Source organism: Anas platyrhynchos, chromosome 11, assembly GCF_047663525.1.
Source record: "Anas platyrhynchos isolate ZD024472 breed Pekin duck chromosome 11, IASCAAS_PekinDuck_T2T, whole genome shotgun sequence".
NCBI lineage: Eukaryota > Metazoa > Chordata > Aves > Anseriformes > Anatidae > Anas > Anas platyrhynchos.
The window spans coordinates 16,996,951-17,012,471 of record NC_092597.1 but is presented as its reverse complement, the minus strand read 5'-3'; the positions used below and the strand labels follow the sequence as shown (position 1 = coordinate 17,012,471).

Below are 15,521 nucleotides of genomic sequence, written 5' to 3'. Positions count from 1 at the left end.
GATGTATGAAGTACATCAGACAGCCTTCGGCCTCCCCAGGGGAAGATGAAGGGCTGTGGGCTGCAGCCCCCCGGCTCTCCCAGCCCTGACAGGCAATTCCTGGCTGCACAGTGGGGCAAGAAACCTGCCCACGCAGTGGGATGGCACACACTGCCATCCCATGCCGGAGGAGAGCCCATCTTGCCAGAAAAGTCATTTTTTTTTCATCTGCTTTGTGTCGCTCAAGCTCCGGAAAGGGGCTGCGTTGCAGGCACGGATCCGGCCTTTTGTGTTCCAACCCCCAAGGCTGGGGATTTCTTTCCTTTTTGTGCTGCTCGGAGCAGCAATGACTTTCTCAGTCCTTCTGGCATCTGGTTAGGCTCACGGAGAGCTCCCCGCTCCCCCCAGCCCCCTGCCCGTGAGGCAGGGCCCTGGGAAGGTGCCAGCCCCGAGCCTGGCAGCCGCAGCCCTGCCTGCACCGCTGCGTGCAGGAGGATGGAGATGGATACGAGCACCATGTCTTAGGCGAGGGCACCTCATGGTGGCAGCTGCAGAAATCGCCTGGGAAGCCTTTGTTTTAGCCATTTCCCTTTTTTTTCTCGCAGGGCAGTTTGCCCTGGCTGTGGCTGGCAAGGGGGAGAGGGTGCTCAGGAGCAGCGTGAGCCTGCAGGGACCAAAAAAGCTGTCCCTGGCCTGCAGATCCTCCTCCTGGCTCCTCTGCCACATGTCCCCTTCTCGAACCCGTGCGCAGAGGCACCGATGTGTGAAGCCAAGCCCGGGTCTTGCTTGGCTGCCCGCGGAGCATCCCCTGAGGCCATATCCCCACGGCCCCTTTGCACCCCAACCCAACGGGATATGGGGGCTGTGAGGGTGCGTGGGGCCGGGCTAGGGACAACCACAAGTGTGGCAGCAAACCACAGCCATTTAGGGCTGAGCCCCCCACCCTGACACCCCAAGGAGCCCTGCAGAGGCTTCTGCAATCTTCCCTTCCCCTGGGGCTCGCGGCACAGCGGGAGCATCCCTGGGGCTCGCCGGCGAGCTGTTATCTGCCAGTCAAAGGCGTGCGAGGAGAGACCCCCCCCCCAAAAAAAAAAAACAAGATGTCTGGTGTGAATCTCCTGATCCCGCTAACCCGTGCAAGCGTGCAAGCGGCAGCCCCGGGTCTCGCTTAGCAACAGGGCACGGAGCAGCCCGCGGCTCGCGGGAGAAAAAAGGGCCCTTTCTTGTCGGTGAAAGATTCATCGTCGGGCTGCAAGTGGCCCCTCCCCTCTTTCAAATACTTGTCAGCGGGGAGAATACAGCTTAGATACTGGGCTGATCAGATCATGGCTAATCTGTTATTCCTGCCCGCTAAAACTGCCGGAAGACTTTCAAACAACTTCACTGGGAGCGTGTGCGGCGGGAGGGAGCGGGCGGAGGAGCCGAGCCACGGGCAGCCCCGCGCCGCAGCCCCTGGGCACCTCCTGAGCCTGGGGAGGGTCCCCTGGGGATGGGGGCGATGAGCTGGCCAAAGTGTCCCCTGCGGTGAGAAGCAGGTCCTCCTGGCTGTGTGGCTCTTTCTCTCCAGTCCAGCTGTTTTGGAGACGTTTGTTGTTGTGGAAAGGTGTGTGCCCGGGAGCCTCAGCGATGTAGGGAGTGCCAAAAGGTGGCCAGCTCGGAGGAAGGTGCTTTCCTGGTTGTTCCCTCCCTCCAGGCTGACGTATTTGTAAAGGAAAAAAAAAATAGACCAGACAAATCAAACAACTCATATTCAGTGGTTTGCAGGAATTTCACGTGGTGGCCCGCATTCTGCTCTCCCACACGCGGGGGTAAAGCAAGGGGATGCTGTTAGCAGGGGAGGAGGCAGCGCACTCACACACACCCCCTACAAGCACTCCTGCGCCCAGCACCTGGGCCAGGATGTGCAGCCAGCCCAGGGGACAGAGGGACGTGCAGCCAGTGTCCCCCGGCTCCGCTCAGCCGTGTCCTCACTGCTCCTTTTCTCCGTGCTCATTAGCTCAAGCCACTGCCACGCCAGGGCCCCGAAGTCCCAGCCAGCAGCCCGGCTGGAGCAGGGAAGGGCAGCGGGAAGGCAATGCCTTTGGCTGGGAATTGAGAACCAAAGCACTTTGGCCAAAGCCATGGATTTTACAATCTTTTATTTAAAAAGTAGAATTTTAAAATTAAAATTACAATCACACGCTGCTCTGCCTCTCCCTAAACGCTCTGTGTGCCCACACAGCTTGCTGATGCATCTTGCCCTGCTCCCTACATCTCTTGCTGCCTTGCCCTGCTGCACAGCCCTGCCAGCCCAGAACTACGCCTGGATTTAGCCCAAATCTGCTTCTTTTGGGCTCTGCACTAACCGTGGTTATTGTGCAGAACCTGCCATGGAAACGGACCCTCGGTGGGACAGCTCTGCCTGAGACAGAAAGGAAAACTCCCCTGAAGTGGCCAGAGCTCATGGGAGCCCATGGGAGGGGGACGGGGTGCTCAGCGAGCCTGGGGACAGGGTCACACCCCAGCAAGCTCCTCTTAGTCAGGAATAATTAATTACCTTCTCGAGGATCTTAGCTTCAGCCCTTCCCTGCTCATGCACCAGCCCAGGAGAGGAGGGAGGGAGGAGACGGCAGCGAAGAGGGTAGAGAATTAATTGGACATTGTGTTGGGAATCGCCTCCTGGTTGCTGTCAATCTTGGGAGTGAACAGCCTCTTGTCTCACTCAATAGGAACTTTATATGCTCCTTTAATCCTTCAGTCCGTATTGTCAGGGCTTCCCCCCTCCTCCTGTCTCTCCTTCCCACCGCAGGACTTTTGATGACCCCAGCTGTCTGAGGCAATACAAAGAAGCCCCTTAACTAACACCCTGTGATCTATACAGGCAATAAAGAGGCTCCCCTTGACAAGGATTTGCGGGCAGAATATATGCAAATGCTGGGATGTGGGTGGGTGGGGAGGTGTGTCGCAGAAGCCACTGCGTGCTTTGGCACGGCTCCCGGCCCTGGGACGGGGTGAAGGGGAGATGTGGTGCAGGTGAGGGAAGGTGGCACACAGGAGAGCCCCAGGCTGCAGGTGGAGGCATGCAGAGGGGACACCCAGTGCCACTTTCCTCCCTGCTGTCCCAGGCAGGGTGGGGATGGATGCCGTGGGGCAGCGAGGAGATGGGGAGTCCTGCACGCGGCTGTTACGGCAGCATCTCTCCAGCTCTTGGATGCTTGCAGCGTGGGCTCCTCTCTTTGTCACCCCTTCCTCCCTGTCCCTGCAGGCTCAGGACACCTGGCAGTGGCAGCAGGCAGCTCAGTGTGTGCGTGGCCAGGCTCCTTGCCTGCTCACAAGGACATCCGTGCAGGCAGCATCCCCCCGACCATGGATGGGTGGTGCCACCTCTCCTCCCCTTTGTTCACCACCTCTCCTCGCACGCCTTGAGTTTTTCCTCTCTTTCCCAAGCCAGAGGGGTGAATCCCCTGGCATGGCAGCCCTGTGTTGAGGAATGAAACCCAAGGAGCACCAACACCACGTCTTCACGTCCACAAGCACGTGGAGGCCAGAAGTCCTCGTCGAGCTCCACGGCCGGGGCATGGGGTGTCCCCGGCAGCCCGGGGACACGGGGCCGGGTGCGGGCACCGCGTGCTGCTCCTCGAGAGGCCACGGCCACCTCCTGAAGTCAGGAGGCCATGCTCCTTCCCACATTAGCACATGAATGGGGCTGGGGGGGGGGGAGAGGCGGGAAGGGGGGCAAGCCCCCACTGTCCACTCAAGCAAACAATTTGGCTAGCAAATTGACATAATTACAAGGGACAGAGAGAAAAGAAAGGCGAGCCCCCTCCCCTGCGCTCCAGAGGGCCCGACCCCTGCCGAGTTACTTAGACCCTTTGTGAGACTCAATGCTAGGTACTGATTAGGGAACGTATGCCCTTTTCAAGGGCCCTAAGTGATTGGCTGCCTTAATCTGATTACAATTTACAGCACTCCTGAAGAAGGGGCTGGAGAGCCTTTCACACAGGCGTGGACGCGCCAGGTCTGCCACGCACGCACTCGCACCAGCACAAAGGTGCGCAGAGGTGCAGAGCCGTGCCGCAGCCGGGCAGCTGGCACGCGTCCCTGCGGGCCTGAGGAGGGGCACACGCGCGTGCAACGCACCCGCAGACGTGCCAACGCCACCGGGCACATGGCGGGTGTGCTGCTGTGGCATTCAGGGAGCCACGGGGTGTGCGTGTGTGTTTGGAAAGGGTTTGGGCATGTGCATGTGAAGCAACACCCGCACGGCTGCAGCGTGTGCACAGGGACAGGGGGCTTGGCACACGCTGGCACCCCACAACTGGGACAGCCACTGAGGCTTTGGGAGTGCAGGGAGCCCACGCCAGCCCCAGTCTGGGGTTACAACACACACCTAACCCCGCACTGGCACACCCACGGGCACAGACACAAGCTCGTGCCCCCGTGCCACAGATGGGGATCCTGTGCAGGGGTGCAGGGGTCCCCGCCAGTCCGCGCGGCCATTCTCCAAAATCTCTGCAGCAGCTTGCAGGAGCGGGAGTGTGATCTAAGCCCACCACCTGCCTATTAAAAGCAGGATTAAATGGTGCTGTTCCCCCCTCCCCACCCCCTTCCCGCTCTCTCTAACATCATCCCCTTGGGGAAACCACCATCTTTACATGAGATTTTCTTTCTTTTTTTTTTTTTTCTTCTTTTTTTTTAACCTCTTTTCTGCTTCGTGCTCCATAGCTCCCAGGGGATTAGCAGCCAGGCTGGCCCTTCCAGCCTACTTGAAGGCGGGTTGTTTCAGCCAGCCCCCCCATGGGAACCTGCCCCAGGACAGCTTTGGTCAATGCCTCCGGTGCTTCCCAGCCAATTTGTACCACCTAATCCCTGAGGGTATCAACAGCTCCTTTCTCACACATCCTCCTGCCTGCCAGAGCGGGCCAATCCTCTGCTCCCCGTTGAGAAACCCTCCGTCCACTGCTGGGGCCGTGACCGCACTTCAAACACGCTGGCCCGACCCCAGCATTGTTTGTCAGGGAATTAAAACTGCAAGGCCGGCCCCAGAGAGTGATTTAGGTACTGAGACCAGACTGAGCCCTGCAAGAGCACAAGCAATAAAACGCTTCACTGCCCAGGAGTCTGGGCAATTCAGGTGTCTTCCCACGAGGAGGAGGCAGAGCCCAGAGGACAGGGAGTGGGGTTGGGGCTCCTTCTGCCCGCACGTGCATGTGGAGCAGGACCATCTCCTGCTGCTCACAGACCTGTCCTGATGGAGATGTGTGCTGGCAGCCTTGTTAAAACAATAAGGGCTGCTCAGTTTTTTTTTTTTTTTGGTTACTGAGCTCCATGGCTCTTTGCAGGCTGCTGGGAAGAGACCAGAGGCTGTAGGAGCTGGATGCAACTTCCCCACAGTGGGACACTGCCTCCCCACCCTGCATGGGGCTGGCATGGCTGGACACATGGCTAATGGCCAAAGCCCCTCTTTTTCCCATCCCTGTACTGGTTCGGGTTGGAGGGGGCTAACTTGGGTGAGCCACCTGGACAATCCAGGGCAGGAGCAAAATTGTCCTGGCCAAAGCCTCTTGAGTTACAGCCAGCAATGTCAGTGCCTGGCATGAGATGGGGGGGATCTGCTATTTAGGGATGCTGAACTGGTAAATTGAGGGACACCCCAAACTCATCCCAAGGGGAGAACTAGCCCAGGAACTAGGAATGCTGCATTTTAACAGCAATTTAGCTGAATTTCCCCTTAGACAACAAAGCCCTTTCCCTGAGTCCCACGCCACTGCTGTGCTCAAGACAATTACTGCGGAGGATTTTAGGCCTTTTCTTTTTTTTTTTTGCTGCTCCTTTTATCAACAGCAAGGTTGTCTCAGGCCAAGCAGAGACAACCCTGGTTCAGAACAGAGCATCTCCTGCGCCTGGCTGTCCCCGTCCCCTCGCCATGGCGGGGGAACACAGTGTTTCGGCGCCTCCTCCTCTGTCACAATGTTTTTCAGCTCCACCAAGCAAAGTGTCCAATTAGAGCAGAGCCTCTTGCTTCCATCTTTGCCGACATTTAATTAACATGCTGCTGCTGGCAGCCGCTGACAAATTCCAGAAACATGTTGTAAAGGGTTTTTGTCTTTACCCAGCATGGAAAATGAGGGTGTCATATCCCAAGGGGATGTGAATAGCTACTTTTGACTCCCCCCCTCAGGTGTGAGAATTACAGCTAGATGCGGTGAAGAGACCTATCAGCCCTCCCACCTCCTTTTTTTATTTTTTTTCCCCCTTTTTTTCTCCTGCTCCTCACACATCACCCCGGAAAACACACAGGTTTTAGGCCTGATTTTCACTGCTGTCTCCCTGTAACTCTGGCTGAAGCCTGATGGCCTTGCTGGCTGGCTGGAAGTGGGGTTAAGAGACGGGGCTGCGCTCTCTTGCCTTTGGGCTCTTCCCACTAGAATAGCACAGTGAAGTGGGAGGAATGGTTTGATGAAAATGGAAGAAATGGATGAAACTGAAAAGAAGGAAAGGGCCTTCACAGCCATTCAGTACAAGCAAACAAGGCCCCCAAAGAGCCGATGGAGGCCTCAGCTGAGTGATCAAGAGGAGATGGCAGTGGGAAGCACACAAATATGTTGCCAGGCTCAAAAGCAGGCTTTGGGCAGCAGCGTGAGCACAGGGACTGCCCCTGCACCCCAGCACCATGTCCCCAAAAGCACCAGCCTGTGCTCCCCACAGAGCTTCAGCCTTTGCCAAGGACAACCTGGCTGCCGTGCCTCTGCCTTTTATCAAGGAGATACACTATGAGAGAGCCATTAGAACAACACGTGCTTATTTTATTCACAGGAACTAATTACAAAACTGAACCAGCGGGGCAGGGTTGCGGGGGACAGGGCGATTTCTCCGGCCACCCGCTGTCTCCACAGGGGCAGGGTGGCGACCGCCATCTTCCCGCCGCCGGGGTATCCCCGCCACCCTGCTGAGGTGGCAGCCCCAAAAGCCGGCGGCTCATGGCGAGGCAGGCTTGTCGGGGTTGTGCATGTGGTACACATCGCTCTCCTCGTCCTCAGGCACCTGCGGAGCCATGCAGCCCCCTCAGCTCCGCCGCAGGCCCTCATGCGACGGGCGGCAGCGCCATCTTGTGCCTCCCAGCCCACCCGCCACCACCCCAGGCCTCACCTCCCAGTAGATATCATCCTCGAAGCAGTTCTCATCTGCCGCGTCGCCCCAAATGGGCAGCTTCAGGATGGCCCCTGCAAGAAGCCGGGGAAGGTGGTGGGATGGTCAAGGGGCACCCTGAGCGCATCCCTGGGACACATCGCTCAGGGCTATCCCCGCCGATCAGGGCTGATTTTGGGGCGCTGCCTTGCTCGTGCAAAAAGATGCCCAAGTGGTGGTGGAATTTGTGTGGGAAAGGGGTGCTCCCTAATTCCTGGCTCTGAACCCCGGTGCATGGCCCTGATGTTGGGCCCTGACCCTGCTGCTCATGGCCCTGGGTGATGCCAGAAGAAACAGCGCTGGTCAGGAGATTGGGAAGAAAATGGGAGTTCTGCTGTGCTCCCGCTGCCCACGGAGAGGCAGCAAGGATATGTTGGATGGAGACAAGGTCCAGGTGGCCAGAGTCCATCTTTCTTAGCAGCAGAGGGAATGAGCCAAGCCCTGATGTGGTGCTCAGTGCTATACCAACACAACCTCCCACCCCATCCCCCTGAGAGGAGATGAGGCTGTGGTCTGATCCACATCACAGTGAAACCCCCATTCCTCTATTTGACCTTGCTGGGATACAGTCTTCCCTCTTCACTGCCCAGTATGGGCTTTCGGGGTAGTCCTGTCCGCAAGGAGTCAAAAGTGATGTGAGCAAGCCTGGGGCTGCCCTTTCTGCACAGCGGGTGCAACCCTTGCAACACAAGTAGGAAGGACTCGTGCAGCCAAGGGAGTCTCCATTTCAGTTGCAGGATGGACCCAACCCTCACCTTTCCGTGTTCTCCTCTTGCTTACCTACAAGGGCCCCCCCAGCGAAAGCCATCAGCAAAGACACAAAAATGCCAGCTGCCTGGAACCCTCCTTGGACACTGGGTGTCCGCGTCTTGTAGCTGCCAGTGAAGTCAAATGCCTTGATAAACCTGCAGAGGATGGAAATTGTGAGGATTGCTTCTGGCAGAGATCTACCCTGGTGGAGAAAGGTTGTGCAGAGCCAAGGTAGAGGAGCTTTGTTGCCCTGCTCCCTTGAGGGCTCCTCCCTAGCCCCATCCCTCTTCGACAATGGACCAGGAGTGTGTTGCAATGACACAAAACACTGTTCACTTCCTTCTCTTCTGCCCCCCGGCAAAACTTTACCTAGGAGGAGTCCAAAATGTAAACATTTCTTTTGTTTCAGAACTTCAGCCTTACTGGAATCCTAAAACAATGCACAGATAGAGGAAGGAACATCTCCCCACCCACTGTGCCCCAGAGTAATGCCAAGGAGTGGGGTTGATTCACTTTTTGAGGATGCCAGAAGTCAGCTACAAAAGATTAGTCTTTCATACTCGAGTAAGCCCAACATAGTCATTGCACCCCATGTTTTTGAGTGGAAAAGGGACAACTCTGGACACAGAGCAAAAGCTATTAATTGCTCCTCTCTTCCAGCCCATGAACCCTAGGTAAGATCTATTCTCGTGGATGAGTTTCAAGCTTTCTTACCCTTCCTTTCCATATACATCCTCTGTGGCTGCAGCTGCAGTGATGGCTCCCACAATGCCCCCAATAAGGCCTGGCATGCCGTGGAGGTTGTGAATGCCACACGTGTCCTGGATGTGCAACCTGGACTCCAAAACAGGCTGAAGGGAAGGGAGGCAAAGAGATCAGAGACATGAGCACAGCCCTGGAAACGATTAGTTCCTTCCATGGAGGACTGGGATAAACAGAGAAAGAAGATTGGTATTATGTGTCCCATTCAAGATTTGAGGGTTTGTAGACAAAGATGTGAGTGAAGCTGAGAGTAAAATAAGAATTTATCCTCCAAACACTCTCCTGTTTGGAGACTGAGCCTTCCTGAGTGTTTTGAGGCAGTTAATGGAGTAAGAAGTGCATCTCCCTAAGGGACAGCGGAAAGCAGGATCCCTCAAGGGGAAGTGAATCCATTCCTGGTCTCCTTGGCAGGACCAGGCTGCAGACCCCCAGAGCAGCACTCACCGTGAGGTAGACATACCCCACCGTGGACACGATGCCACAGATGAACCCGACAATGAGGGAGCCGTATGGGGTCAGCATCATCTCCGCGCTGGTGCCCACAGCCACACCGCCAGCCAGCGTTGCGTTCTGGATGTGGACCTGCAGAAATAACCGCCCTGGCTTGGCATCTCAGGGAGTTCCTGATTGTTCAGGGAACGGTGCAAATGGTAGAGCAGGAGAACCAGCTCTGAAAGTGCTTCCATAGGAAATATCAGGGCCCACTTTCCTGCTCGTTGGTGAAAAACAAGAGGAGAAGAACAGGCAGCCTCTGTCGGTAGCACAGGCACACACAGACTCCCACTCCCCGTACCACACACGTTCTTTGCATCCACCAATCTGGGTGGGGAGTTGTGATGAGATGGAAATTGTCTCACCCATGTGTCATGCCAGCTCTGCTGTCACACAGCTGTACGCCCCCACACAGAACACGTACAAGTCAGCCCCCCGATTGCTCACAAGCTGCTGTACAGACCCCGCTCAGCTTGCTGGGGAGCGCTGCCAAACCTGGCTCTGCATCGTGCCCATCAGCAGCTCTCCTGGGAGAGCTGTGCCTGAGCTTCACCACGTGCAGGGCACCAGCCTGCAGCTCATGACCACCAGGGCTCACTTCCCACCTGCTTTTTCAGTGCACCCTCTGGCTGGAGGCTGGTTGCACCACCACGTCCCAAAACCCCAGTTCAGCAAAGGACAAGTGTCGCTCTCTTCCTGGGCCCTTGGTCAACCTCATTATAAGTCTCCTGGGGAGTGCAGGGCTCTCGGCTCCCTGCTTACCATGTCCAGCTTGCCTTTCTTCTGCAGCATGCTGGAGAAGGCCATTGTGGTGAGGACACAGGCAGCCAGCGAGCAGTACGTGTTGATGGCAGCGCGGTGCTGGGCATCCCCGTGCTCAGAAATGGCCGAGTTAAAACTGGGCCAGTACATCCACAGATAGAGGGTGCCTGGCGGGGTGGGGAGGAGGGGGCAGAGAAGAGAAAGGGAAAAGAAAGAATACAGGAATTGAAAAAAAAAAAAACAAAAAACTCTAAAGGAAGATCTTTTCATGCAGAGGGAAGTTAAATCCCTGTGTCCTGCTGCCCCAGAGCTGCGACCCCATACTGGGACCAGCACCAAGTGGGGCTGGCAGAGGAGGGGAGCCAAAGCACTGCCTTGTTTTCCCAGACACCACCTGATCTCTGGCACCGATGAGGGGAGCTGAGCAGTCCCAAGGTGCTGAGAACTGGAACAGAGTGCTTCTCAGCCCCTGGTCCTGGTTTTGCTCTGTTTTTTCCAGTGACACAAGGAGGAACCAGCTCTCTGCAGCTGAGCGGCACGCACATACCAGCGAAGCCGAGGCTGCTGCTGACTCACCGATCATGGCGAAGAGGTCAGAGTGGTACACAGAGCCCTGCTTGTCCTTGCTCTGCTCCAGGTTGGGTCTGTACAGGACACGTGTCACGGTGAGGCCGAAGTAGGCTCCGAAGGTGTGAATGGTCATGGAGCCACCTGCATCCTTAACCTGCAGCCGAGGGAAAGCAGAGGTTCATTTTGGAATTGCCACTCGTACTGGAGGTGAGATGTGGTCTGCCCATCTGTTTTTCCAACCTGCATTCGGCCATGGGGAGAGGGGGACTGCCGAAAGCCTTACGTGAAGCAGGTTGAGGAGGATGTACTCATTCACTGCGAAGAGCGTGACTTGAAACAAGGTCATGACGAGGAGCTGTATGGGGCTGGTTTTGCCCAGGATGGCCCCAAAGGCAACGCACACAGAACCCACGCAGAAATCGGCATTGATTAGGCTGGAAAATGGGAGGGGAAATTGTGGTTTAGTAAGGAAATAGTCTTCGTAACTCACCCACACCCAGCTCTAGAGATCCCACCCTGAGACACGGAGGTGGTTAAGAGCCAGCTCTGGGATTCCCACTGACCTTCCTCCCAGCCTGACATAGTAGGACAAGGCAGGGAGCTTCCCCCAAAACTGTTTCCCATGGAACAGTACCATGGGAGGTGGCACCCCAGAGCCCGTATCTCTCCTTACTTCTCCACTCCAATGAGGATCTTCCCGTTCTGGAAAGAGTGGAACCAGCCCTGCATCAGGAGAGCCCACTGGATCCCAAAGGCGGCAAGGAGGAAATTGAAACCCACGGCTCCGAATCCGTAACGCTTGAGGAATGTCATGAGGAAGCCAAAGCCCACGAAGATCATCACGTGGACGTCCTGGAAAGCTGTGCACAGGGAAGGAGTCGTCAGCTCTGAGAGGACGACAAGGCTGTGAATGCTGCTTGAATTTGGTGGGGAAAGAAAACACACCACATCATGGCAGTGGGGAGGAAATTCAAGGGAAAATGTGTGTGCCTGTCCCATGTCCCCCCATTTCCAAGCCTGAAAATGTCTTAGCTTTTGGAAACTGGATTTTCGGTTAAAAGGTTCAGTCCTGAAAGCCAAAAATGTTTATTAAAAGTTGTAAGCAAGGGAAGACTGGAGACTAATGGGGCGTGCAAAGGAAAACATTTTTCTATTCAAGTTGTTTTCTTCCCCTTTAAACAAACAAACAAAAAATCAGCAAACATCATGTGAAATGAACAGGGTCTGCCAAATATTGTTAAACCCATACAAATGGTTATTTTGGGTAGGTCCATCCAACGTAGGGGTCCTGGTGATGGCTTGGAACAAGTGTTTAGGGAAAAACACAAGAACAGGGAGCTTACAAATACATTTTTAATTGCCACTGAAATCAGCGGCAAAATACCCTTGAGAACAGGATCCCACCTTGCGAGATTTTGAGTGCTTAAACCAGAGAGACCCAGTTCTTCCAACAAGTGCTCATACCTGCGAACTGGAGCCCCTCAGATGCCCTTCCCCGGGGGAAACCATACCTGCGTGAGCCTCTTGAGAGAAATACTCGGTGTAATAAACCCGCTGTACTTTTTAATGCTAAACGTTTCTTTCAGATAAGCATCACTTTGCAATTAAGTGAGCTGAAACGCTGCGTAATTACGAGTTGAACCATGCAGACCCTCACACTGGAGGCCACTCCAGTGGAAAAAAAGCAGGACACATAAGAAGCTCAGGGCAGAAGAAATTCAGCGATTGAGGACCTGCTCTGCCCCTGGTCCTCTGCTGGCCCTTTGGCATCCAGCAGCCCTGGATGTGCTCCTCGGGGACGGTGGAGCTGTAGCCACTGCCTCCACTATGGGCTGGGTGAGGACTTGGCTGTGTGCAACTGCAGAAGTCTTGGCTTCCATCCTCTGGAGCTTTACAAGATCTTCAGCTTGAGTGAAGACGAGCATTTAGACAGGTGCCAGTGACGTATCGTCAGGTTGTGGAGGCAGGTAAATTCCCTTGCTTTCAAAAATGCCCCCACCTATGATGCTACTCATGAAAGATGGAGAAGACAGGACCTGCAGCTGACCCCGCTCAGCAGAGGTCACACCAAGCAGCTTTCTCCCCATGTCCTAAGAAGCTGTCTTTGTAACTCTGGTTTAACCGTGCAGTCACACACGCTTTCCCTCCGCAGCTATATTTATTCTCTCCATCATTTTTTTTTTCTCAAGCGTAAGCAGCACAATACACAGCTAGAATTATCCTCAGCCATTTGCATCAAATACTCCTAATTTCATCCTGTAAGCAGAAACACATGGGTCAGTTAGGGCTGCGGGCCCTCGGAAAATACAGCGGATCCCTGCTGCGTTAGACCCTGCAGACAACCAGGAGGAAAAGCAGGTCTTTCTTCAAACTGCACGCAGTCTAAAGCCGTTTTCTAAACCTTGCCTTTGTTTTCCTTGAGGAGAATGACACTTGTGTTACACGGCAGGGCCGTGCCCTACAGGTTTTGTGACCCTTCTTTTGTGGGAGGGCAATTGGTGTCGCTCTCCAGAGGAGGTGTTTGGGCTTTGGGAATACAACCTGTGCCGAAGGATCTGATTTCACTTCCCTAGGGAGCAGATCATTCATTACAGAGTATCAACGTGTGACACAAAATGAGAAGACAGCGTTGTGCTGCCTGGAGTCGATGGCACCAGTGACAGGACTGCACGAACGCATCCTGCATTTCCTACTCACTTCAGGTCGTCACTGCTCGCCCACTGCGACAGCTTTGGACAGGTCCTGCGGGCAGCAGCAGTCACAGGCATGTTAATACAAACGACCCTTGGGTGTTTAACCATCGAGCTCTCTTCTAAACAAGCTGCGTGGACAGATCAAAATGCTTGGGTTCTGCCCTCATGCTGTGTTGGTCTATCGTTGCAGAGAGAGACGATTTCTCTGATTAGGTACTGGTGTTAAAAAAAGCTGTTCTTTGGGCACGTGAGCCCTTCCTCAGGTCTGGGACAGAAACAGAACTCAAAGCTAAGCTGAGCTAAGCAGCCTCTTGTAGGTTGATCAAGTTTTGGGAATCCACTCAGCCGTTTGAGAGGATACCTGGTGCTGCAGAGCGGAGATGGGTGGTGAGGACGGTAGGGCTGCAATGCTCTGGGCTCCTACAAGCTCGTTCTTGGCCCCCCTGGTGCCCTCCCAGCCCTTCAGCTACACAGGTTTCTGAGCAGCGGCTTTCTGCAAGCAGCTCCTTTCTGAACCAGCTAATCCTCAGCAGCCACAGGTTTCTATAGCTCCTTTGATTTAGCAGGTGTTTTTTAATGGAAATGTTCTAAATAGATGCATGACTCAGGCCCGTTGCTTCCTTGGAAACAATTGCCTGCAGAAGCAGCCTGTTCCCCACGGCTCACAAAGGAGGTGACCAGCCCTGGAGACCAAAGCCAGCCCCGGGGCACTGCCTGGCCAGAAGGGCTTCAGCCACCTGGGCAATCCCCACGGCGATTGGGCGCCCCGAGAGATCGGCCCCGGGAAGCTGGCAGGGTACGAGGACTCCGGCATCAAAATGGCAGCATCTAAAGGGTAATTTGCTCGTGAGGGGGAGGACGTAGGAAGGGGAGGAAGATGTCACAGGATCTCAGCAGCCGTTCCTCCGTATGTACGGGGAAGCTTGCTCTGATCCGGAGCCGAGGGAGGGGGCAGCAAGCCGAAACTTGCAGGGTGCTGGGAACACGTCAGCCCTATTCCTGGGGAAAAGACGTCATGTACTGGTGGCATGAAACCCTGCCAACAGACCCCCAGAGAACCGGAGGGCCACAAGGGTTTTCTCATACCCTTGGGTGTGCCCCAGAGCAGTGTCTGGGCAAAGCCCAGCTCTCTGTGTGGAGACACCACCTCTGAGAGGCTCCGTCCCAAGTCAGATATAACGGGGGAAGACAGAAGAAGCACTTGGGAAAGGAATATCCTACTGAAACATCCCCTTTACCTTCTCCCCAAACACTTGGGGCAACAAAAACATCTTCTGGGTGGTGTGTGTGTGCTGAGCTCATTGCAATGGAGATGTTGGAGCATGGGTTGTTGGGATGGGATGGGATGGGATGGGATGGGATGGGATGGGATGGGATGGGATGGGATGGGACGGGACGGGACGGTGGCCAACCAGCACTGGGACCGGGCTTCCTGAATACTCACATGGGTATCGGAAGTAGAAATCGTTCTCGATGTCGCTGGTCAGGTTCATCTGGTGCTTCTCTTCCTCCCAGTGGGCATCGGCTTCGGGGCCGAAGCGCACGAAGACGCCAAAGAGGACGATCATGGCCACCTCCCAGAGGAGGCAGACGAGCGGGAGCCGCCAGCGCATGCAGGTGTTCTTCGCCATCCCCTGGTGCCTCGGCCGCTCCATCCGCAGCTACGCCCAGCGCCCCGGCACGCTGTCAGCCCGCGGCCCCCTGCCTGCCCGTCGCGGGCCACATATATACGTCAGGGAACGCGAGGTGGGGCCCAGGGAGGTGCCTGCAGCAGGATCACATTTCAGACATGGAGACTTGTGGATGTGCTCTCTGCTCTCACCCTCCTTCCTCCCTGGGAGGAGAGCCGGGGCTCCAGCACCTCTTCTCCCAGCAGCTCCCGGCCGCAGTGAGCCCTGCCTCCCCGGGGGACTTGTAGCCGTGGAGCTGGGTGTCCTGCCCCCTGCTCTGCCCTGCCCCACAGCCCTCCCCGTCCCCTTCTCTGACCCTGCCACCCCAGCAGCCTCCCTGCCCGCACCGTGTCCCGCTGCCCTCGCCCCTCGTTCGGCTCTGTGCATGCCCTTCCCCACTGCCAAGGATGCCAGGGCAGCCTGAGTCACCGGGCACGGCTCCATGAATGTCCGTGGGACAGTCCCAGGAGGAAGAGGAAGGTAGATGCTTCCATCCAAAGGCCAAGGTCATGCACAGGCATGCTGTGGCACTGCCAAGGCTGCCGGGTATCTGTAGGGTTACCCAGCCTGTCCTCCTGGCAAGACGAGCTGGGCTGGGGCTGCAGGAGCTGGGTGCCAGAGATGGAACTGGAGAGCTCAGCGCTGCAGCCCTCAGCTGCAGGCTAAATAAATGTCC

General features: G+C 55.9%; 1 protein-coding gene across 1 annotated transcript; it reads right to left on the bottom strand.

Moving 5' to 3' along the window:
- Window positions 1-6,743: 6,743 nt before the first annotated feature.
- Window positions 6,744-15,062, bottom strand: RHCG (Rh family C glycoprotein). Its single transcript, XM_038185238.2, has 10 exons — window positions 14,620-15,062; window positions 11,156-11,342; window positions 10,766-10,916; window positions 10,489-10,636; window positions 9,913-10,079; window positions 9,103-9,240; window positions 8,611-8,747; window positions 7,927-8,051; window positions 7,108-7,181; window positions 6,744-7,002 (listed from the first exon to the last, which is right to left on the bottom strand). Exons 1-10 carry the CDS (start codon window positions 14,828-14,830, stop codon window positions 6,937-6,939), a joined length of 1,404 nt encoding a protein of 467 aa, XP_038041166.1. The 5' UTR covers window positions 14,831-15,062; the 3' UTR covers window positions 6,744-6,936.
- Between the last annotated feature and the right edge of the window lie 459 nt (window positions 15,063-15,521).

What these genes read in the sequence shown, in the direction of transcription:
- RHCG (XM_038185238.2), bottom strand. Translation starts at nt 14,830, where the DNA reads ATGGAGCGGCCGAGGCACCAGGGGATGGCGAAGAACACCTGCATGCGC. An exon ending in TTTCTACTTCCGATACCCAT is followed by an intron (nt 11,343 to 14,619) that starts GTGAGTATTCAG and finishes CCCTGTGCACAG; the next exon opens with CTTTCCAGGACGTCCACGTG. An exon ending in TCCTCCTCAACCTGCTTCAC is followed by an intron (nt 10,637 to 10,765) that starts GTAAGGCTTTCG and finishes CCTCGGCTGCAG; the next exon opens with GTTAAGGATGCAGGTGGCTC.